Source organism: Gossypium raimondii, chromosome 9 (assembly GCF_025698545.1).
Source record: "Gossypium raimondii isolate GPD5lz chromosome 9, ASM2569854v1, whole genome shotgun sequence".
Lineage (NCBI taxonomy): Eukaryota > Viridiplantae > Streptophyta > Magnoliopsida > Malvales > Malvaceae > Gossypium > Gossypium raimondii.
This window is the reverse complement of record NC_068573.1, coordinates 41,559,435-41,582,260: the sequence shown is the minus strand read 5'-3', so window position 1 is coordinate 41,582,260 and position 22,826 is coordinate 41,559,435. Positions and strand designations below refer to the sequence as shown.

At 34.1% G+C, this 22,826-nt stretch overlaps 3 protein-coding genes across 4 annotated transcripts; all 3 read left to right on the top strand.

The window, feature by feature from the left end:
* Nucleotides 1–6,006: 6,006 nt before the first annotated feature.
* On the top strand, nt 6,007–8,892 carry LOC105799794 (zinc finger protein JACKDAW). Its single transcript, XM_012630524.2, has 4 exons — nt 6,007–6,809; nt 6,925–7,321; nt 7,523–7,734; nt 7,852–8,892. The coding sequence occupies exons 1-4, from the start codon at nt 6,677–6,679 to the stop codon at nt 8,466–8,468; spliced, it is 1,359 nt and encodes a 452-aa protein (XP_012485978.1). The 5' UTR covers nt 6,007–6,676; the 3' UTR covers nt 8,469–8,892.
* Nucleotides 8,893–12,518: 3,626 nt separating this feature from the next.
* LOC105799792 (dnaJ protein P58IPK homolog) lies at nt 12,519–16,444 on the top strand. The gene is made up of 9 exons (XM_012630523.2): nt 12,519–12,701; nt 13,674–13,839; nt 14,150–14,351; nt 14,440–14,600; nt 14,692–14,785; nt 14,985–15,197; nt 15,290–15,370; nt 15,692–15,910; nt 16,033–16,444. The coding sequence occupies exons 1-9, from the start codon at nt 12,569–12,571 to the stop codon at nt 16,210–16,212; spliced, it is 1,449 nt and encodes a 482-aa protein (XP_012485977.1). The 5' UTR covers nt 12,519–12,568; the 3' UTR covers nt 16,213–16,444.
* A 657-nt stretch (nt 16,445–17,101) lies between these two features.
* LOC105799791 (uncharacterized) lies at nt 17,102–22,782 on the top strand. 2 transcript variants are annotated; one of them, XM_012630520.2, is made up of 11 exons: nt 17,102–17,753; nt 18,139–18,453; nt 18,543–18,651; nt 18,730–18,823; nt 19,505–19,592; nt 19,709–19,792; nt 20,463–20,559; nt 20,663–20,750; nt 20,885–20,990; nt 21,080–21,172; nt 21,915–22,782. In XM_012630520.2, the coding sequence occupies exons 1-11, from the start codon at nt 17,583–17,585 to the stop codon at nt 22,308–22,310; spliced, it is 1,641 nt and encodes a 546-aa protein (XP_012485974.1). In that variant the 5' UTR covers nt 17,102–17,582; the 3' UTR covers nt 22,311–22,782. The 2 variants fall into 2 exon arrangements, with proteins under 2 accessions (XP_012485974.1, XP_012485976.1); XM_012630522.2 differs by lacking the exon at nt 19,709–19,792.
* The last annotated feature ends 44 nt before the right edge of the window (nt 22,783–22,826 follow it).

The window sequence follows — 22,826 nt, the reverse complement described above, 5'->3', positions numbered from 1 at the left end:
TTTTATGTCAGCAATAGAAGCCCAAGCTCATGGAATTGTGGATCTTGTAGCGGTTAAATAAGTTAAATAACAAATGGCAATAGCAACGATTTAACACAAATCCGCAATTTAATTAAGATTGATTTAATCCCTCTTCTTACTTTCCTTCTTAACTTAAGCCTAAGGGGTTAGTATTTTACTAATCTATTAAATAGAAAAAGAAGTAATTCAGAATCATCTGGTTAGGATCGATCTAAACCAGTCTATTATGTATATGATTCAGTATGCCAATTATTAAACAACTTATTAAAAATGCAAGACAGCCAATTAGAAATGTCACGAAATCCCCTGCTCTTGGGGGATGTCCTCAGCGCCGAGAAAAATCTTTTCAATACTTTTATATAATATCTTTAAAAAGATTAAACATTTAAAAAAAAGTCAATATTTGATACATTAACAATTTTTTTATTCCACAAGTAGACTTAAAAAATCGTCATATGTCTCTTTACATATATATACATTGTCATCACTCTGGCCCTATTTGTGAAATCTAAAAGACTGACAGTTGATTATTTTCTTTAAAAAATCCAAAATAACTACCCACTTTTGTCTTCTACTTAAAAGATTTAGCAAATATAATCATTTTAAAAAGGTTAAACTACATTAGTAGTCACCTAATTTTTTTTTGTCACCAACTATCAATAAATTTCTTTTTTTGTCACCCAACTACAAAAAGTTACAAAATGGCCACTTAACTTTCAATTTTGTCTTTTTTTGGTCACCCAACTATCTTGAAATTTTTTGTGTTTCCATTTTTACATTAGCTCGTTAGTGACTAAAAAAGACGAAATTAAATAGTTAGATGATCATTTTATAATTGTTCATAATTGGATGACTAGAAAAAATATAATTTGGTGACCTCTACTATAATTTACCCTTTTAATAAATACTGTTATTTTAAAATATATATTCTGATCATAGGGTTGAAAATATAGTTTATTTGTGACCGAAATTATATAAGCGAAGAAGTTGGAAAATTCAAATTCTTGTTTAGTTAAAATGTATATATACAAATCGTGTTGGTTGAAGTAGTAGTCTATGTCTAAAACAAGTAGCATTAAAGATGTTGACTTTTGCTCGTGAATATATTTGAGAGTGAGAATCATGTGAGTCACAAAAAGGGGTCTGGAGGTTGGACCAATGTCTCAAACTTGCATTAATTTTGCCTAGCCGTGGGCCTCCAAGCTCAGTCTATCATTTTTGGAGGATAAAATATCAACAAAATATTTCGAAAAATGTGGGATATGTAAAAGATTTGAAAAACAAAATTAAAGTCTTGAGGACATGAAATTAATGAAGTACGAGATCAAAAAATAAATGCAGCTTTGACAATGCAAGAGAAGAAAATTATGTTGTGGCTATGCTTTATACATTGTCACCACCCAAAAGATTGAATAACAGAGAGGATTCAAGCCAACAATAGATTTTTGAGGTAGTTTTTGAGCAGCGTCCACTATTCAACTTCAACTTTTGTTACGTTTGAGTTGGAAAATTTTAGCAGAGGCTTTGATGACTATTGAGTTTTTGGACGACTATAAGCTCATTTATGATATCCAAATTGTTTATAACAATATATTCTGGAGATTAGTTTCGATTGGATCAAGGCAATTGATCTATTTTTAATGAGATTAGATCGAATCAAGTAAAATTTGGAAACATATCTTGAAGATTCATGATTTATTCTGAGCTCATTGAAGATATTATTTATGCTTATTATATTGTTGGTTTTATGAGAAGATTGATAGTAATTGATTTAGTATGCTATAGTAGATTAAAAGATTTTGGTTGTGGATAGTTGGATTTTCCATATTGATATTGTAGCTTTGGGATTTTTAGTTTGGTGATATTATCAACTTCTTTGTTTAGTTTGTTTGAAATTATTTTTCGATTGCCTTATTGGAGTATAGTGAAGCTATTGAGTGGGCTTTGAACTCTCATGCTTTTTATCATTTGTTTTAAATGGCTTTTCAATATAATAGTCGTGTTTAGTTTGCTTCTTGTAGTTTTTGCTTTATTTTGTGTTGATGAGTTTGTCATAATTATTAACTTGTATTTATTGGGAGTAAAAGAACACTAATTGGGCTTCAGCGATGAACTTTTAATTACTATTAATTTAAACAACTTAATTCAACTTAAATTTTTTGGTTGAAACTAACGTATTCACTATTAACAATAGTGACTAATCTTAGGTGTTCTTTAAAAGATAAATAACTAGCTACAAAATATGTTCATTTTAACTTGACTGAATAATATGACCTAAAATCTTCTAGATATGTCAAAGATAAACGTAGGGCTTGGCTTACCAAATGAGTTAAGTTGTCGTTTATCGTTTATTCTTACTCTTTAGTATGATAAACAAGTTAAATCTGATAATTTGCGTGACAAGGGTTAGCAGTTTTTGCTTTCTTATTGGAGCATATTTTCAAAGGTAGCAGCCTCGCTAGTAAAGACAGCCCATGTGGGAACCACGCATCTGTTTTGCCGTGGCCCAACGTGTTAGTTGCGAGCTCTTAAGTTTGAATATTTTATTATTACAAAAATCAATAAACAATCTCTTTTTATTATTATTATAAGAATACCCCATCACTAAAATATTAAACAAAACAGAGAAGAAAAAGTACCCTTCTTGTGACTCACGAAGTAACTTTTCACGGCCCATTGATTATGTATAGTAATTCGTAAAAAAAGCTGGTTGCATTATATATTTATTCAAAGGTTTTCAATACTTATATGATTTTAACAGACCTGTTGGTGGAGATTCTTGAATTATTTAAGGGTGCGTTTATTTACTGTTAGTGTAAAAATAGCGGTATCATTATCATACATCCAAACTCGCACCTAATACCGTCTTTTGGCATGTAAAGAAAAGGATAACTCTTATTTTAAAATTTAAGAAACATAGCAGTAAAGGATAACTCTTTTATATCATGTGGTTTTGCGCAGGTTGATATATAGTAATAGATGGGTATTCCAAAATCTTCATTTCACTTGAAACCAAGGAAAAAGATATATTTGTCTAAATCAAACTAATTTAATAATTGAGCTGCGACTGCTAAGTCCCAAATCTTTATATAACAACAAGATAAATTATATTTATTTATGAATTGGAATCGAGTGATATGTCCTCAAATTTTATGATTAGCTAATATACTTTAAAATATGGGTAGGAATTAGGATTTTATGCCTTCATGTTCTACTCTGCAAAAACACTTGTCCACATATATTTGGATAAATCACTAATTATATCCAATAACTTTGGACATTTTCCACTTTTCTAATCTAAAATATTTATGCATCAATCCTCAAGAAAAAGAAAATTATGCATATTTTTCAAATATCAAGCACACCGATGTTTGAATTTAGACACGCATGAAAAGGTTCGTGCACAACCATCAATGGTATTAGGATACTTGTTTTCTTTCATATCTCAGGAGAAATATATATGCCATTATTTGGAACCCCATAAAAAAACAAAACAACGCATTTCATGAAATATTATCTGTTTTTCTTTTTATTATAAATAAAATACAGATTGTATTTTAAATAGTTTAATTTTATATTACCAAAGAAGGTCTTGGGAGAGAATAATAAAGTAAGAAAATAGGCATTAATTCTCCGATAAATAGCAGCATAGTGGGACAGAGATTGGGAATCTATATGCAATGGATGAATGTGAAGGATGTCGTTTCTGGTCGGATACAGTAATATTTTATTAACTCATTCTTAATCCATCATCTTAGAATTAGGGTTTTTTTTTTAAATAAAGATATTTGAAAACTAAACAAATTAAAAAAAAAACCCTAACAAATGGGACATGAGAATTTGTTTTGTGTCCCTACGTTTGCATGTGTCTCTCTACTTAAATGTTTTTAGAAACAAAAAAAAAAAAAAAAGAGCATAGGATACCATGGAAAGAGAGGGGCATCATTTTTTGTGGAAGTAAGCTCCGAGTGCATGGAGCCAAAAGCTGATGAATTTTCTAATATGAATGCCTAAAATTTCGTATCATACGTTCCACTTTATATTATATATATTTACATGTATATGTGTATTATATTTATTTTTGTCACCTAATACATATCCATCGAGTTATAATTTAGAATATAAAACCGATGAGGCGGGTCTGGTTGGAGTCAGCTTGGATAAAGACATGGTCACATGAAACCGAGCTCACTCCATGCTTTAAATAAGTAGAATTTATATGTGAGACATTGGTCAAAACGTGTTTAGTTGAAACAACTCCATTTTATTATAAATTTGTAAATGAGATCAAATAAGTTTAACCAAGCCTTTCTAGATTCTTGCATATATAAAGGAAACTTTGATTTGAAAATTAAAAAAAAATGCAATTTCTTGGGTTTGAATTTTGGATGTACTCAAGGTTAAGAGTGATGTATCAGTGCTTAGCGGATTAAAATCAATTTCATAATCAATAAGTGTTAGGTTTAACAGTAATTCACATTATCGAGAGAAACAACCATGAACTATTTAAAAGATTATACTGAAAAAATAACTACGAACCATTTAAAAAATTAATCTTCATATACAGTAAAATAAATATAAAATATACCTTTATCATTAAAAAAAGTCAGTTTCATACATAAATTCAACATTCATGATTCATGATTGCAACAAGTAGGAGAGAATTAATTTATGAATTAATAACTAGTTGCTCCACGTTTTTCACCATTGGAATGCATGCTTTTTGAAATAATAATGTGGTTGATACGACACCGTTTCCGTTAGTTTTGTCTTTGGTATGAGAATAGTAGTGGTGAAAACGAAATAAAACGAGAAATAGGACTTAGTTTACACCATTCTCAGGTTGGATCCTTAAACTATCCTTACCCATACTTCAAAAGAAAAAAGCACATACAGTAGAGTAGTATAATACAGATGGTCTTCACTCTAGTTGCCTTTTTTTACAAATAAGTTTTAAATTTCCCCAATTGATTCTGGTTATTCACGACAATGAAATGAAAATAAAAATGCCTTTTAACACTATGAACATAACTCACATATTAATTTCACGAGTAAATTATTGTCGCTTTATGTTCTCTAAATTCATATAGTTTTTACAATAATAATAGTAATTGAATTAAATTTTAATCGATAAAATATTAAAAATAATTATATTTAAAGTAAATTATGTTATTATTTAAATAACAATTAGATTGAACTGAATATGAAAAAGATTGGTTAAAATTCCGATTCTACCAGAGCTAAAACTAATAATAAGCAGAAAGCATCAATGAAAATAACAGGCGTTGCAACAGCGCAAATATATGAAAAATGTGATTGACGCCATGCCATATATGACAGCATTCAGTCACTCATTCACTGACTCAAAGTGTAGTGTTATTAGATATAGAAGTGGAGAACATGATGATGTTCATAAATAAATAACTTCAGTAAACAAAATTAAAAAACGAAGGCAAAGTACATAAATATATGTAAATATCAGTGGGAGTGGCAACAACATTGCTTGCATGATAATGGATGATTTACTTTATGGGGGATGATGGAGGGTGCAGCATCAGAATCACAGTCCAAATCTTGGGTCCCTCTTCCCAGACAGGTATCACGGACCGTCCTATCATCTCTCTCGGGAACCCCCATCTCTCTCTCTTCCTTTTTCCCCCTCTGTCACTTCTTCCTCTATTTGGTCTTCCTTTTAATTATGGTTTAATCATTTCATACTTGATCTATATCACTGTAAAGGCAACTCACTTTTTAACCCCTTCCCTTTTCATCTCCCTCAAATCACTTCACTTTTCATTATTCAACATTAAACAAATAATTAATCTTCTTTTTTTCTCTCGGTAAAACAATCCCCTCAATTTTCTACTTTCTACACCACTAAATTAATTATAGTAATGTGGAGAGTGAGTTGTAGTAAAACTACTACTGCAAAAGAACGCACGAAAGCCTATACATTTTCAACTGGTTAATCTAAAGCATCAGCTTGCTGTCTTGCACACACAATTGCAAGCTTCCACAATCGTGCGGTTTGTGTATGAAAGAGAGAGGGAGAGAAAAAAAAGAAAGAGAGGGTGTGGCCCATCTAAAATCAATGGCTGACCGACTTTAAAGATATGTTGAGATTAAAAAGAAGAAAAAAAAGAGAGTAGAATAATGCAAGACCAAGACTATAAGAAAAAAAGAGAGGAAGGAGATATATATACTCTTTAGTCATCATGTTTTTTTGGTGTTTTCTCTTGTAATCAAACAAGGTAACTAAAAACCAGATCTCTGTAAGAACTTAGAACTGAGAAGAATCCTAAAGGGTTTTCTTTTTTAATTTCTATCTTTTTTGTTTTAAAGTTTAGTATAAGTTGTTTATATTTGTGGGGAGAGTGTGTTGTGTGTTTTAGATTTAAGCTTAAGTAGTGCTTTTCTTGTCTCTTTAGCAGAAACTGAGAGAGAGAGAGAGAGGCAGTATTTGTTTTGAATATATATTACCAAAGATTTATCTGCTTGTGCCTTGGAGAAATCCTTGTTTGCTTTTGTTTTGTACTGTGTTTTTAGCCTTTTGAAAGCTAGTTGTTTTTTCTTGCAACTAATTTTCAAAGCTATCAGTTTTCGGAATTTAGTTGCAAACTATATTATAAAGTAAAATTAGAAGAAGGAAGAAACTATGTCCGGTGAGGCGTTTTCTTTACCAGCTGCTTCAATAGGAGGGTTTATTCAAGACCCAAGTAATGCAAACCCTAACCCTAAACCTAATGCTAACCCTGCTAAGAAGAAGAGAAATCTTCCCGGAACTCCTGGTAAGCTTGCTTCATCAATTCTTTCTTTTGATAATACCCTTTGCTTAGTTGCTGTCAATGATCCAATTGGTTACAGAAATGAATAGGATTCTCTTTGGCTTTGGGTCTTAAACAGATCCAGATGCTGAAGTAATTGCTTTATCTCCAAAAACACTTATGGCTACAAACCGATTCATATGTGAAATATGCAAGAAAGGTTTCCAAAGAGACCAAAACCTGCAGCTTCACCGCAGGGGTCACAATCTTCCATGGAAGCTAAGGCAAAGAACAAACAAAGAAGTTCGGAAGAAGGTTTATATTTGCCCTGAGAAAACCTGCGTCCACCATGATCCATCCAGGGCTCTTGGCGACCTCACTGGAATAAAGAAACATTTCAGCAGAAAACATGGTGAGAAGAAGTGGAAGTGTGAGAAATGTTCAAAGAAATACGCTGTTCAATCCGACTGGAAAGCTCACTCTAAAACTTGTGGTACTAGAGAGTACAAGTGTGACTGTGGGACACTGTTTTCCAGGTATATGTCACATAAATTCCTTCATTGCTCACTTGTTTTCAATTCCTTTCCTCCTGGTTTTCTTACAAACGTTGCATCATAAATGCTTATATTTGAGGGGTTTCATGGCTTTGGGTGTTTTCGAATTCAATGCAACCTAATGATTAGGTAATAAGTGCTTGTTTGTGTATTGAATTTTGGGGGCTGTTTTAATTCAAACAGAAAAGACAGCTTTATCACCCATAGAGCTTTTTGTGACGCCTTAGCTGAAGAAAGTGCAAGACTCACTTCAGTTGCAGCCACAAGCCTAAATTTCAGAAACGATACTGTGAATCTGCCTCATGGATTTGCTGGCCGTGGAGTTCAAGATGTTGCTGGCATTCCTCAATTTGGTTCGGGTTTTCCTCAAGATTTCAGTGGGATGCCTGCACCAGGTAGGTAACTGCACAGTATTAATTTGTTTCTCATCTATCTATCTATTTATCTATCAATCTATATATTGTGACAAATTATGTGGGGGGTTATTCGTTGTTATTGAATTTGTCACTCAGGTTTGCCTGAGATGGTTCAAATGGCTCCAGCCAATGTCTTTGGCTCTTCTTCACACTTTCCTGGATTTGAAAACGGCGGTGCAACTTCATCAAATTCCAATAATCTCTCCTTATCGCAACTGCCACAAGGGTTAAAAGAAGAAGGTCGAAACGAAGGAAATTTAATGGAAAGCCTTTCATCTCTCTATTCTGATAATCAAAACAAGCAATCTAAAGCTAATGCTTCACCAATGTCCGCAACTGCGCTTTTGCAAAAAGCGGCTCAAATGGGTTCAACTAGAAGCAATTCGTCCTTCTTTGGCAACAGTTTCGGTGTAATGAGCTCATCTTCCTCTCACACAGCACCTACTTTCATGGCATCAAGCAGTGCATCAATGAGTGCAACAAGCAACAAGCTTGATAAGCTCATGTTACAAACAGGAGGCAAACCAAGTGAGCCGACTCTATTAAGCATGCATCACCCTGGTTCAAATTCATTCGCTCAAAGCTTGACGAGGGACTTCCTTGGGATGAGCAATGATCAATCACCACGTCCATTTTTACCCCAAGAACTAGCCAAATATGCAGCAATTGGCTCAACCATGGGTCTCAGTCAATTCACTAGCAGCAACCACTAAGCTCAGCTACCTTTCAAATAGCGTTACGGGATTACAGCTCAGTGGCAAAATATACGATCGTGGTCCTATATATGCAATATATATATACACATATATATTATCTGCAAACTGCAATATAGTATTGAAAAAGCTACAAACTGGGGACCAAGTTTGGAGTGTGGGTGTAGAAGGCAAAGCAAAAACCAAACTCCCAGAGCACAGTAAGCTCATCTTGTGAATGGTCAGTGAAACTGCCGAGGTGGCCCCAATTCCATGTTTGAAATGACTAAACAATGAGCCAACTCCGAGTCATGCATGTTTCTCCACGTTGTTGTTCTTGTTGTTTTGCTTCATGTCTCAGTTCTTTTATCCTTTTTTTTCCCCTCGGTTTTATAATTATTTGCTTCCCTTTGCTTATCTTAATTAATCGTTATATTAGTAGTAATTTTCTCTCTCCTTTTTCTAAACTTAACAGCTGAAGTTAGTATTTGGTTGACTGGTCGTCAACGTTGGTGGGTTTCGGGATCAGGAGTGAGAAACTAAGAGATTAATTAATTACAAGTATTTGTCACTTAATTAATTTGCACCTTGTTTTTTTATGAGAAAAATAAAATATATATAGACAATCAACTCAGTAATTTATTTTAAAATAGAATTATCTAGTTATGATTATCTGATTATATAAATATTTAAAAGATCAAAGAAATTAAAGCTTAACTTTAATTAAAAAAAAACTTTAAAGCTTACTTTGCACCCTTAATTTTGTTCATCTATGTACATTAATTGATATAGGTATAGGGGAGACTTTATTATTTGCATTCATATTACCACAAAAATTAATTAGTTGAATATCTTTATATCCAATAAATTCCACTGTTTTGGGCTTCTAGTATTAATCAACTAGGAAGGAAGGTAGGCAATGACCATGTTGAATGAAAGTAGGAAGAATCTAGGGGCTGCAAATGTAGACCTTAGTGTAATGAGTACATATGTATGTATGTGTGTAAGTGGCCCAAGATTGCCTTGGAGGTACGTTAGAATTTAGAGGTTAGAAAACAAGGATAGTCCAATTTCAATTGATGGAATTTGGAAAATATATCCTCAAACATCAACTACACTTGTAGAAATTCTTTTATATAAATATGATAAAAGTTAAAGTTCTCATTTGTTTTTAAGGACACTTTTGCTTATCCACCTCCATATATATTCCAAATAGAACTATGATTATGATGCCTTATACTTACATATTTAATTACACAAATTATACCTAAGTCAAACATGCATGTGCAGTGTTTGCTGATTTTTATAGTGCATTCATTTAAATTTGGGTAAAAAGGCAAAAACAACCTTGGAACTAAAACATAAACACTAAATATATATATACATATCTTGCTCTCCAAGACCTAGTGTAGGGCACCGTAGTGTTGCCCCAAACAGCCCGTTGCTTGCCACAGTTTGTACAAAAATAGGTTTTTTTGACTTTCAATGCTGCTTCTTTTTTGAAAGCGGGAATGCTTTGGTTAAGAGAACCAATGGTGGAGGGTAACAGCAGGGTGAGTAGTGAAGGAAGGGGATCATCGATGTGGCCACGAAATACACAAAAAGAGAGATATCCAACATCTTTGAACTTGGGGTATATAATATATGTAAAGAAAGTGGATGTTGATTGTGTGAAATGAATGATTTTCACCTTTTTATTGGTACTTGCCACGACCAGCTTTTTGAGACCTGCATGAAGGGTCACCACATTAAGTTATGTCTTTGAACTTTGGTGTTTTCAACCACTATTCCATTGTTATTTTATTCATTTTTTATTAAGGATGGATGATCCAACGATTCCCATATATATTTTTTTAATGTCACATTTGTAACACAAGCTTCCAAACAAAGTTTTTAGCTAAAGAGAAAAAAAATGCGGTATATAATTATAAATTGAATTAATATTTAATATACTAAAGTTAATTATAGTGTGAGGTAAATAAATTTAAAAATAAATATGAATAACTTATCCATAATAAATAAGTTTACTATCAAGTGCTTAGAAGTAGTACAAGTGGGTAACTAAGTTCGAATTTTGGAGTCCACATTGTTAAGACGACTTTACTTGAATACCACTCTTGATGGATGAAGACACATGTGGTTATAAAAAAAGGTTATAAGTTTATTTCTTTTAATTTTTACATTTTTAAATTGTGAAGATTTTAAAATTTATAAAGAAAATTAAAAGGAAAGGATTACCTAGATTTGGATTTAATGTGGCTTATAAGATACACACCATTTACCACAACATTAATAGCTAGCTGACTGTATGTACCAAAAAGAATTCTAGCTGACTGTAATTTATACTTTTAATTTAGAATATTGTTGATTAGCATATCAATAATAGAGGATATAGGGAGGAATTAATTAAGAAGATTGGTTCATTTTAGTAGGATAAAGAGTCGGAGGTAGTAAACAAGTAAGGAGGTTGAGAATTAGAAGGTGGTTATAAATGTTTAAGGATCGATCGAGGGTATACACAGTGGATGTATCCTGTTTGGAAATGCTGACGTGGCAAACCAGCTACCAATGAGTCATCATTGTGGAGTGCATGTGGACCTAAAGGCCGTGTCCACGATAGGAGTTGGATGGAGCTAGGCCTTTCGAGACATTAGTAATCTAATGACATCCCGAACAATAGAGAGCGGAGAGTTACTTTCTGACGATTCAAAAACGACTTGATATGTTGTCACGTTTCCAAAACCGAAAGGATATATAAAGATATTAAACATAAAATATATGAAAGGTAAGTTTTTTGAACATAAACCTCATTCTTTTAGAAATTTAGTTAGACAAGTGGTTCTACAAAGTAAATACAACGAACCTTTGTGCAGTGTGGAAAAATTCAAACCTATAGAAGATCGACCTTTCGTTTAGGGAATCGGAGTTCATATATAGGTCTTTTTCTTTCCCCCTAACAATAAGTCACCCCAGCTAAGAAAATAGAGTTTTATTAATTAATTACTTACATATATATGTGCGTGTGAGGGGAAGGGGAAGGGGAAGGGAAGGGACAAAGAACCAAGTTACATTAACCAATATTAGATTTTAAATTGTAATTTAGTTATCTTATTTAAAAAATAGATAAATTAGTCAATAAAAGATAGAGGTCAAATTTTTAAAATCGTATGATCATTAGATTTTAATAGATCGGTATTGTTAATTTTAATAAAGATTTTATATAAATTTTGTTTATAATTTTTATGATTTTTAAATAATTTTAAAATTTAAAAGGGTTTAATTAATTTCTTTAAAATTTATTACTAAGGTCTTTTGACTCTTTAGCCTTATTAGTTTCAAAAAAATTAATTTACTTCCAATAAAAAGAGTAAGGGTCAAATAGAATAAATGTGTAAATATTGAAGGCTAAATTTATTATTACACTTTATATAAAAACACCAAAATAAATATTTTTAAATAAAGGGCTAAAATGTAATATAAAAGGTATTGTGGTAGTAATTAGAATTTCAGATAAGTATGGTTACATAAACATTAATGGATTTATATTACATTTCAAGTAGCATCTGTTATGTTTTTTTTTTTTTTTTTGATTATCTGCAAAAAGTCTTAAAACATTTTCTCTACTTAGTTTAATTTTGAGACTGTCTAACCTTTTTTTTTTTTGATAAACTTCACAAATCAAGACACCGACCTTAGAGAAGAGATACAGGTGACATTGGCATCAATGATGTCCTCCATAACCATTACAACAAGTCAACAAATATCCAATATTTTTGGGACTGACTTCCTCTTTGGGCTGTTTGTTTCAAATGCTCCAATTGTAAGCAAGTGTTGGGTTTAGGAAAGTCCGACAAAGTGTTTGGTTGGGCTAGTCTTTGGTCCGAAGAAATAATAACCTGACGTGTTAATCTACTACAGGTTCAAAATTCCACGTGTCGGCATGTTGCCGGCCAAGTAATTTCCACGTGTACTTTACCCATTGGATGAAACAACGTGGAATGACATGCAAGTCCTCGGATGCTTAATTGAAATTCCAACGACTACCCCAATATTGAGACTTCTCCAAATCACCAAATAAATAAACAAGTGGTATGTAAATCTGTAGAAAGAGAGGAAGACAGATGTTGAAGACGTTGAGTTTGAGTTGGGCCTTCAATTCGATGGCTTGGAGAGGATTGCTGTACACAGTTTTCATACTCCATTTCGTTTTGGTTTGTCAGCTTCTGCTTCTTCAACCTCTCGTTTCTGCTTTGGGTTAGTCCACTTCTTTACTCTTTTTTTTTTTTTTGAGGATTGTGCACATTTCACGATTTGATCTGGGGTTTCCTTGCATCAAGTTGGTGGGTTTTACCTCTAAATACGGAATCTTTAGTTTCATTCATTATCTAGGTTTTGTTTGAGGATAAAGGAAGTTCTTGCGTTAGAGATCATGTGAAACTTGACGTATTTTGGAGGGAAAAATTACATTTTTTTACATTAATTGTTTGTTTTAGTTTTGATTATAATTTTATTCATTGTCAAAGAAACTGTTTTTGGGATTTTCTTGGATTATTGTTTTCTTCAAAAGAAGTCCTTGAATAGTCAATTAGTCATATGCGTTATTAATTGCTTTATCCATTAGTCATCTTTCTTTATCCATTGAGTAGACATGTGACCAAAAAAAGACTCTTCTTTTTCATTATAAATATAGAAAAGAAGTTTTGAATTTTGCAATAAGCAAAACTGCTAGAGAGAAAATATGAAATGAAAGGCCTGCCTTCCTTTGGAATGGGGCTATAAAAGGATTATCAATTTAATATCCTAGTTGCCTGAGGACGTATAGTTTCCTCATTCTTTTTATGATTTTTCATCATTTTTGTTCATTACCCTTCTCTGTTTGGCATTAGTGGAGTATAAATTTTCTATTGGATAGTTCAGCATGATGAAGAATATCAAATTTCACCCTTTTATAATGTACTATAGTTAAAAATTGAACTGAAAAGCACCAGGTGGTTCCAGCGTGAAAGTGATGACTACTTATAACTGCTAACATCTTTGTAGAAATGTATATCTTTTGTTTGATTTTTGTGTGATTTTTTAAGTCTCAGCTGCAGAATATCTAGTGATTCTTGTTTGAAGATTAGAATTGGTATTCTTCAGTTTATTGATCTGTTTTTGTAACTGTTAATTAGCAAATGCATGCATTCCCTGTTTCTTTGCCCTTAGAATTTACACTTGGATGTGCAGATGGAAAGCCAGGAAATGCTGCTGAGTTATTTGAGAGTGTTTCACAGAATATAAAAGTGAAGCGTTACAGTGAGGCACTCAATGATCTTAATGCTGCTATCGAGACAGATCCAGCACTTTCAGAAGCATATTTTCACCGTGCATCCATCCTGCGACAACTATGCCGGTACTGTTGAAGCTTAGGATGTTAGGACATGAACTTGCATTCTATCATTCACAATAGCTATTTTTCCCTTTTTCATGTTTTATTCAAAATGAAGGGATTATTACAAAATATGGTTTTATTGAGATATTCTGAAGTCATTGATGACATTTTCCTATACTTGCTGGGAAAATGTGGTATGGATTTTTTTGAAGTTTTATGGTTCCTTTGCACCTTGAAAGTAAAAAGTTTCTGGTCTTTTCTTTATATCCCTCCCTCTATCTTCATCTTTTGATTGGAAAACTACATGACAGGCGCTTTTTCGATGATGTAGATATGAGGAATCTGAGAAAAGCTACAAAAAGTTTCTGGAATTAAAACCTGGAAATTCAATTGGTGAAAAGGAACTGTCTCAATTGCGTCAGGCTCAAAGTGCTCTGGAAACAGCTTTCAGTCTCTTTGACTCTAGAGACCATACAAAAGGTCTGGAATACCTGGACAAAGTTGTGCTAGTTTTTTCACCGGCATGCTCAAAGGTAGCACCGACTTCAAATTTCTTTTCTTTTATCTTTCCCTGAGTTATAGCAATCTTTATAAAGTCTAACTTGCTTCATTTGTTTGCAGGCTAAGATCCTGAAGGCGAAGTTGCTGTTAGCAGCTAAATATTATTCTAGTGTAATATCAGAAACTGGGTTTATTCTCAAGGAAGATGAGAACAATCTTGAGGCCTTACTCCTTCGAGGTCAAGCATACTACTATTTAGCAGATCATGATGTTGCTCAAAGGTTTCTTTATTTTATTGCAAAAGAGTATTATGTTACTATTGGGTTACCTAAAGAATAGTGATTAAATAGATGTGATACATGATCTTTTCAGGCATTACCAGAAAGGTCTCCGCCTTGATCCAGAGCACAGTGAACTGAAGAAAGCATATTTTGGGTTGAAAAATTTACTGAAGAAGACTAAAAGTGTAAGCCTACTAAGCATATTTTTATCCTGCCTTTCCCTTTTATGTCTAGTTTGAGCTTAGTGTAGGTTTAGATATGGTTCGGTATCAGCCCTATTTTCTTGAACAATCTTCAATTAAATTTTTTTTATAACTTTAAGTTGGTCATATTGTCTACTATATGTCCTAATTTTGTTAATTGGATTCATGGAACATTGTATAGGCGGAGGATAATGTAAACAAGGGTAAGCTGCGCCTTGCAGTTGAGGACTATAAAGGTGCACTTGCATTGGATCCCGATCATCTTGCTTATAATGTGCATCTTCACCTTGGTTTATGTAAGGTCTTGGTTAAGCTTGGCAGAGGGAAAGATGCTTCAATTAGTTGCTCCGAGGCACTTAACATTGATGGGGAACTCCTTGAAGCATTAGTACAGGTCTGCTGTAGATTCACTTGGTCTAAGTTTTTACTACAGTTGGTTGAACGTAATGCCATACCTCATTCTTTAACTGTGTTTGCATGCTTCAGAGGGGTGAGGCTAAACTTTTAACAGAAGATTGGGAAGGTGCTGTGGATGATCTGAAATCAGCGGCTCAAAAATCACCTCAGGTTAGTCATAATATTAAATTTATAGGCATATGTATGGGACAGATTTGAGGCTGAGGTTTTGTAGTTCTTTTTGTTTTGTGCATTTTGAAGAGATTAATAAATTGTTTGCTTTCATGGCTTTTTAGTCACTCTACCAATTATTGCCAAGTGAGAATAGATAATATAATAGAGTAATAGCCTCAAAATCCTTATGTTAAACTTTCATTGCTGTCTTCTTACTGTTAATGAAAGTTTAGATCTACTTAGAATTATATTTTGGTTATTATGCTAATTAATGTGCATCTCTGAGTTCATGAGAGCTAAAAGTTGCTTGCTTTGCAGGACATGAATATCCGTGAAGCACTTATGAGAGCTGAGAAAGCTTTGAAGATGAGCAAACGTAAAGACTGGTACAAGATTTTAGGGGTTTCAAAGACTTCTTCAGTTGCCGAAATAAAACGTGCATACAAGAAGCTTGCTTTGCAATGGCACCCAGATAAGAACGTTGATAACAGAGAAGAAGCTGAGGCACAATTCCGGGAAATTGCTGCCGCATATGAGGTCTGGTTCATTAAATATTCAACTCTCTTTAACTTAAACTTTGCTGATTAATATGTTTTGATCGACGCCATCCATTCTAAGATGAAATGTATGAAATGGTAATAACAGATTGCATTTTACAGGTTCTTGGGGATGACGAAAAGAGAGCAAAGTATGATAGGGGAGAAGATATTGAAGACATGGGAATGGGAGGTGGTGGTTTCAACCCATTTGGTGGTGGTGGGGGACAGCAGTTCACGTTTACGTTTGACGGAGGGTTTCCCGGAGGCTTTGGAGGTGGTGGATTTGGTTTCAACTTTTGATACCTTACCATATGGGTTATAAAGAGATTACATTATCAATCTTGAGCGTTAACACCATGACTTTTCCTGACATCTTCCAGCAGTATGTAACTTTTTTACACCCACTATAACTGGTTTGTTCTTACAGGAAAGAATTGATCCCCTTAACAAAGTTTTGCTCCATTCATTCATTTTAAAATTTGTATAAGTTAATAATGATAGGAAAATAAATTGAAGAGCTTTAACTGAGTTATATGCTGAGTCTTTCTTCATTGATTCACTGGAAGCTTAATTTGTCATATATTCTACTACTACTTTCCCTTTTGATATTTTCATAAAACAAGCTGGGCCTTTGAACCTGATTATCGGATCTTTACCAAATTGGCAAAAGCTTTTTTTTTTCTTTGGTTGAATCCAAAATGGAAAAAAAAAATATTTAAATAACTAAAATAAATGAATTTTTATATCCGACTTTCCTAAAATGTTGGTATTTCTTTGCTCCAACCAAAAAATTATAATGTAGTCCATTCAATGGAACCCTTTATGTTTTTTTTTTCAGAAGAAAACATCTAAGTGAAATAGAAATTTATCCATTTTATCGTGTCATTGAGTTGAGAGTGTCATTCAGCATTCATTCTGACGGTGCACTTTATTGATTTATTGATTTTTCATTCGAAAAAGTTGATAAAGAAGAAATAGATACCAATTAAAAGTATTTTTGGGTTGGTGTTAATTAAAAAATATGGATTATAATTTTTATTAAAGGCCCAATCTTTGTACCTTACTAATTTTTTTTGTAAAAAACATTCAAAGGTAGGCTTAAGCCTTAAAAAGCCCATAAATTAATTAAGTTTAGAAGAGTGAAAATTGGAGCTAAAAAATCTGAAATATATTTAATCAAATCTCAAACACTAAACCAAAGAAAACAGAGGGATATGTCTCATTGCCATTTTTCTCTTCAATCTCATCTTTGTCTGTCAGTCTCTCCCAACCCTTTCTAAGTTATAGCTTCAAAGCCTGAGAAACGCTCTCTTCAATTCTCCATCCCATCTCCACCGTCCATTGTGTTGATTTTCCTTTCGTTTGGCCACAAAGTCAAACTCTTAACTATATAAAAATATGAAGCAAAACTCAGATTACAGACCGATCAGTGCAAACTAAGAAACTTATCATAAGCTGCAACCACACAGGATCCTCCCCTCCTCTGAGCTCCTTTCTTTGATCCCTTTAAGCTATTGCCATTGAAGAACAGAAAAAAGAAGTCTTTTTGTTTTTATTTTTGGGTTTTTTATTGTAAAAATTGAGAATTGAGAAGAAATGGAAGAAGATAAGAGGAAGCCCTAGAGTGTCATGATCAGATGATATTCTTGGGTGTATGATTAGGAGACGGCATGATCAACACAGCTAACGGTATGATGTCGACCTCATCTTCATCGGCGAACGCTCAATCGCCGGGCTTGAAAACTTATTTTAAAACCCCAGAAGGTCGATATAAGCTTCAGTATGAAAAGACTCACCCTTCTAGCCTTCTTCACTACGCTCATGGCAAGACTGTTACTCAGGTAACTTCAAAATTTCTAGGGTTTTATATGTCCATTTTCTTAGATTATTGAAAAAAAGGGAGAGATTATATTTGGGGTTGTAATCAAGATCCATCTTTTTTATTTCGCTTTAAGTAGGTCTTACTTGTAGTATGGAATTTCAATTTGGTGGGTTTGTACTTAAAATTTCTTATTACATAATAACGTTTCCGATTTATTAGTAAAAATAGGGTTTTAACAAACACTCATTTGTTGGAAGCACTGAATGAATAGATTTTGATAGGTTACTTTTTCATGTTCAATTAGAGCATTGTTGGTTGAAAGATTGAATATTAAGGACTTCAAATTAATGCCCATGTTTCTAAACTCAAATTTCAAGTGTTGTGTTTCAATATTGGTTTTCTAGGTTACCCTTGCGCATCTAAAGGACAAGCCAGCTCCGTCAACTCCAACAGCTTCATCGTCCAGCTTCGGTGCTAGCACTGGGGTAAAATCAGCTGCAGCAAGGTGGCTAGGTTCTGGAAACGGCAGCCGTGCTCTTAGCTTTGTTGGAGGGAATGGTGGGAGTAAAAGTGTTAGTAGTACTAGTAGGATTGGGTCATTGGGTACTTCAAGTTCAAGCACTTCAATGACTAATACAAATTTTGATGGGAAAGGAACTTATTTAATCTCTAATGTTGGTGATGCTATTTTTATAAGTGATTTGAATTCTCAGGAAAAGGTAATTTAGATTTTTGGCTTGGTTAGATGTTTGATGAATGGAAAGGGTTTTACATGGTGCTATTTTAAGAACCTTGATGTTTGAGGCAGGATCCAATAAAGTCTATCCATTTCAGCAATTCAAACCCTGTCTGCCATGCGTTTGATCAGGATGCCAAGGAAGGGCATGATTTGCTTATTGGGTTGAATTCTGGTGATGGTAATCATTGTTCTGATTTGCAATTTCGATTCCAAGGTTTAAACTCTGCAACTTATGAGTTCTGTTGTATTGCTGTAGTTTACTCCGTGTCACTGAGACAGCAGTTACAGGATGTTGGAAAGAAACTTGTTGGGGCACATCATTACAATAAAGATGGTTGTGTCAATAACAGGCAAGATTAAGAATACCACATCTTTTATACATTTTTTTGACATTCTCAAAGTGACTCTTTCAACTTATTTTCCCTACCCAAGTTCTTTTCTAAGCCTCCATGTTCAGCAGGTTCTGTTTTAGGTCTTACTGCATGGTGTTGACTTGCAGATTTATATGTTTCAGTTCTAGGATAGAAGAAAGACATATTGTAATACCCAAAGGCTTGGAAGCAGAATAATTTTCCATGACATCATATAGCTTAGTTTTTCTTTCAGGTGTGCATATGTAGCTTACCCCATAAGATCATTATCAAAATATCTTTCTCTGGAATATGTTGTTTTACAGGGCAATATTGCCTTTTTGGGTGACCATGAATTTAATCTTCCATCCACCTTTGAGACCTTTTTGTAGCGTGCTTTATTTGTTTTCTCTTTGACCTTAAATATTCAATCTTTATTTCTAAGGTATCAATGTTATCCGCTTAAATTCAGCAATTAGTTGGCCTCTCTATGAGTTGATTGTTAACCTTGTTAGCAATATTTGTTTTGTAATTTTCTTCTGCCTTTGCTTTCCTCTTGGGCTTCCCTTAGGATAATGGAAAGGGGCAACCAACTTTGTGACTAATTGGTGTTTATCTTTGATATTGATGGTTTTTTATTTCTAGTGTTGGCTTTTGACTAATGCTTGTTATTTCCAGCAGTCGCTGTACTAGTATCGCATGGGTTCCTGGAGCTGATGGTACTTTTGTGGTTGCTCATGCTGATGGAAATATGTATGTATATGAAAAGGCAAGTTCCAATAATTTCAAGGCTTTTTTTCATCTGGGGGTACAACTTACGAATTTCATGATTTTTTATACAGTTCATTGGATTTTTAGTTTTCGTTTTCTTCTTTTCCCCTCTAGAACAAGGATGGTGCTGGCGATTCTTCATTCTTTGTTATAAAAGACCAAACTCAATTTTCTGTAGCACATGCACGTTACAGTAAGGTACCAGTTGGTGTTTATTTTAGAAATTTGACTTTGTCATTTGTGTATGCTTCCTGAAATTAGTATTTTTTTTTACCTAAGAACTTCTTGCCTAAAGGAGAAGGCCATTAGCATTATATCATCTGTACAGCTCTAGTAGGTGCTTTATTGCTTATAACATATTTTTCACTTATCTAGTAAGTTCTAGCTGGAAAATATTCTGTTCAAAATTTGATGATTCTTATGCAGTTGGGCTGTTCATGATCTAGATTGTGAAAATGGTAATTTACACCCAAATTTCTTAGACTGCTGCAATTAGTCCTAAGTGTGCCCATATTTATTTTTTTTGAAGAGCTGCAAGTAGTCATATAGAAGCCCATGTTAATCATGCATGCTGCAAACCTTTACTCAACAGATTAGCTGGCTACATGGTACAGGAATGAAAGAAGAAGGAAGAAAGAATTTAGTCTTGTGCTTGACTGCTGGTGTATGTATTTATTTTTTTATTTTGTTACAGTTAATGCTATGATAGTCTTGGTACGTGACAAGATAGTGGACCTACCTTAGCACCATAACTTGGGATTAGTCTGACTGTTGTTTGACATCATTGAGGAAGCCGTATACTTTTTACTCCAAGCTTTCCATGTATTCTGTGTCTTTCACTTTGTTGATGTGCCGTTTTTACTTGCAGAGTAATCCCATTGCAAGGTGGCATGTTTGTCAAGGGTCAATTAATAGCATTGCTTTCTCCTTTGATGGGGCCTACTTGGCCACCGTTGGAAGAGATGGTATTTTACTTCAAATTCATATAATTTACATTTTATGGTCATTTATTTTCTAGTTTGTTTGAAGTTTAATTTCTCTTTTTCTCTTTTCATATGCTGGGTACAGGCTATCTGCGAGTGTTTGATTATCCAAAAGAACAGCTTGTATGTGGTGGCAAAGGTTATTATGGTGCTGTACTGTGTTGTTCTTGGAGGTGCTCTGTTTTTGCTGTTAAACTTTTTAAACTTGTGGCTGTTTCTCTAGAGTATACTGTGTTCTCCTTTTGTCAATGTTATCTGTTTTATACATAAAATAAAATTTGTTATTGACACAATGTCCACTGAACAGTATGGATGGGAAATATATTCTGACTGGGGGCGAAGATGATTTGGTTCAAGTTTGGAGTATGGAAGATCGGAAGGTTGTGGCATGGGGTGAGGGGCACAACTCGTGGGTGAGATTTTTGTCTTCTAATGAAGGCTTCTGTTTTATTTATTTTGGATGATGTCTCTAGACTCATTTCTTATGAACTGGCACTGACAGGTCAGTGGAGTGGCGTTTGATCCATATTGGTCATCACCTAATTCAGATGGCACAACGGAGACTGTGATGTACCGATTCGGTTCTGTTGGACAGGTATATAATCTGGTCAAACTAATGACTGCCCTGTTTCTTTATGCCATGTTTTCCTATGGTTCTTTCCTGCTCATGTATTCTGATTGTTTCTTGATTGTGTTTATGTGGGATCAACTCTTGAGTTATGCAATTGTCTTTGCTTTTGCAAGTTATAGATGGTTCACATTTATGTTAAAGTTACGAAGCAACATTTATAGTGGTAGGGGTTGCCTCCTTTATGTAACATTACTTCTGCATAGATTACTATCCGTTGTAGGTTTTTTGGATTAGGTTCTTGTTTAATAGTGCCGTCTACAGCTAATATGGGAATACTAGTGGCTTAAACTGAACAATGATGGTCAAAGCCAAAAAAATATTGGCAGAGAAGAAGGGAGTACTTGGAGAAAATTCTGGGATGAACAGATTTATGAAATGTCTTACCGTTCTACAAAAACATTTTATGGTCAAGGAACATGGTTTTAAAAGTTGGTTATTGTGATTCTTTTTCCTGTCTGATCCTTTAACATGTGGGGAAAAGCAACCCCCTGGCCAATAATGGACACCATCCCAACCACACAACCCACAGATGCACACCACAATCTGTTTGACCATAAAAAAATAGTTCCTTCTGTCCTGTTGAAGAGGGGCATCCAACTGTAGTGCTTGAGCATTAATATATTAGCACTGAACTTCAAGCTCTGAGAATATGGTTCCTTGTAGCACCTGCTATATATATATCTCATTACTGCCTTCATCTCTGTAGGACACACAATTGCTATTGTGGGACTTGGAAATGGATGAAATTGTGGTGCCACTACGTCGATGCCCTCCCGGAGGGTCTCCTACTTACAGCACCGGGAGCCAGTCTTCCCATTGGGACAATGTATCCCCATTGGGTACCCTGCAACCTGCCTCGAGCATTCGAGATGTTCCAAAAATTTCGCCAGTGGTTGCTCATCGCGTACACACTGAACCCCTCTCGGGTTTGATTTTTACCCAGGAATCTGTACTTACGGTTTGTCAAGAGGGGCACATAAAAATCTGGATGAGACCAGGTATTACAGAAAGTCAATCAAGCAACACCGAAACATTAAGTAGCAGCGCCAAGGATAAGCTATTACTTCCCAGCAAGACTGGTGGTTCTAGCTACAAGCAATGATCAGACCATCATCAAGATTCGAGACAAAACAAAGGTGGTGGTTTCATTTTTTCTGTCATTTTGATTTGCAAGTTTGGCCACTCACCGCTTTAACCCACCCGTTGGTTGTCTTGAACTACAACCGTGTGAACTGAATTGAATTCCAGTGAGATGAATCCATTTGACAGCACGAAAGAGTTGTGGAGGACGAAAGACCCTCCATTATAAAAGTACAAACGGCTATTCCTAGAGTATATGATGACACTGACACGAATAACATTAAGTTGCTCCTTTAAGATTTGTATTTCTTAGAGGCGAATTTGAGTTATTTATTATTGGTGATGGATCATCGCCGTTAAGATTATGATTTTTTTGTTGGATCATTGAAAGACTAATGTTGAACATGTGGATAGCTCCGCGAGTTAGGTGTCTGGGCTTACACAGTTTTTCTTCAAATTTGGGCAAATCATGATTATCAGATGGGATTCAACCATATGATTTTTACTGTTTCTTCTTTAACATAAAAAAAATGTAATA

Excerpts from the sequence above, each read along its gene's own strand:
- LOC105799794 (XM_012630524.2), top strand. The coding sequence starts at position 6,677 with ATGTCCGGTGAGGCGTTTTCTTTACCAGCTGCTTCAATAGGAGGGTTT. Across the intron at positions 6,810-6,924 it reads AAATCTTCCCGGAACTCCTG|ATCCAGATGCTGAAGTAATT; the intron begins GTAAGCTTGCTT and ends GGTCTTAAACAG. Across the intron at positions 7,735-7,851 it reads CAGTGGGATGCCTGCACCAG|GTTTGCCTGAGATGGTTCAA; the intron begins GTAGGTAACTGC and ends TTTGTCACTCAG.
- LOC105799792 (XM_012630523.2), top strand. The coding sequence starts at position 12,569 with ATGTTGAAGACGTTGAGTTTGAGTTGGGCCTTCAATTCGATGGCTTGG. Across the intron at positions 12,702-13,673 it reads ACCTCTCGTTTCTGCTTTGG|ATGGAAAGCCAGGAAATGCT; the intron begins GTTAGTCCACTT and ends TTGGATGTGCAG. Across the intron at positions 14,352-14,439 it reads TTTCACCGGCATGCTCAAAG|GCTAAGATCCTGAAGGCGAA; the intron begins GTAGCACCGACT and ends ATTTGTTTGCAG.
- LOC105799791 (XM_012630520.2), top strand. The coding sequence starts at position 17,583 with ATGATCAACACAGCTAACGGTATGATGTCGACCTCATCTTCATCGGCG. Across the intron at positions 18,652-18,729 it reads TGGGTTGAATTCTGGTGATG|TTTACTCCGTGTCACTGAGA; the intron begins GTAATCATTGTT and ends GTATTGCTGTAG. Across the intron at positions 19,593-19,708 it reads ATATGTATGTATATGAAAAG|AACAAGGATGGTGCTGGCGA; the intron begins GCAAGTTCCAAT and ends TTTCCCCTCTAG.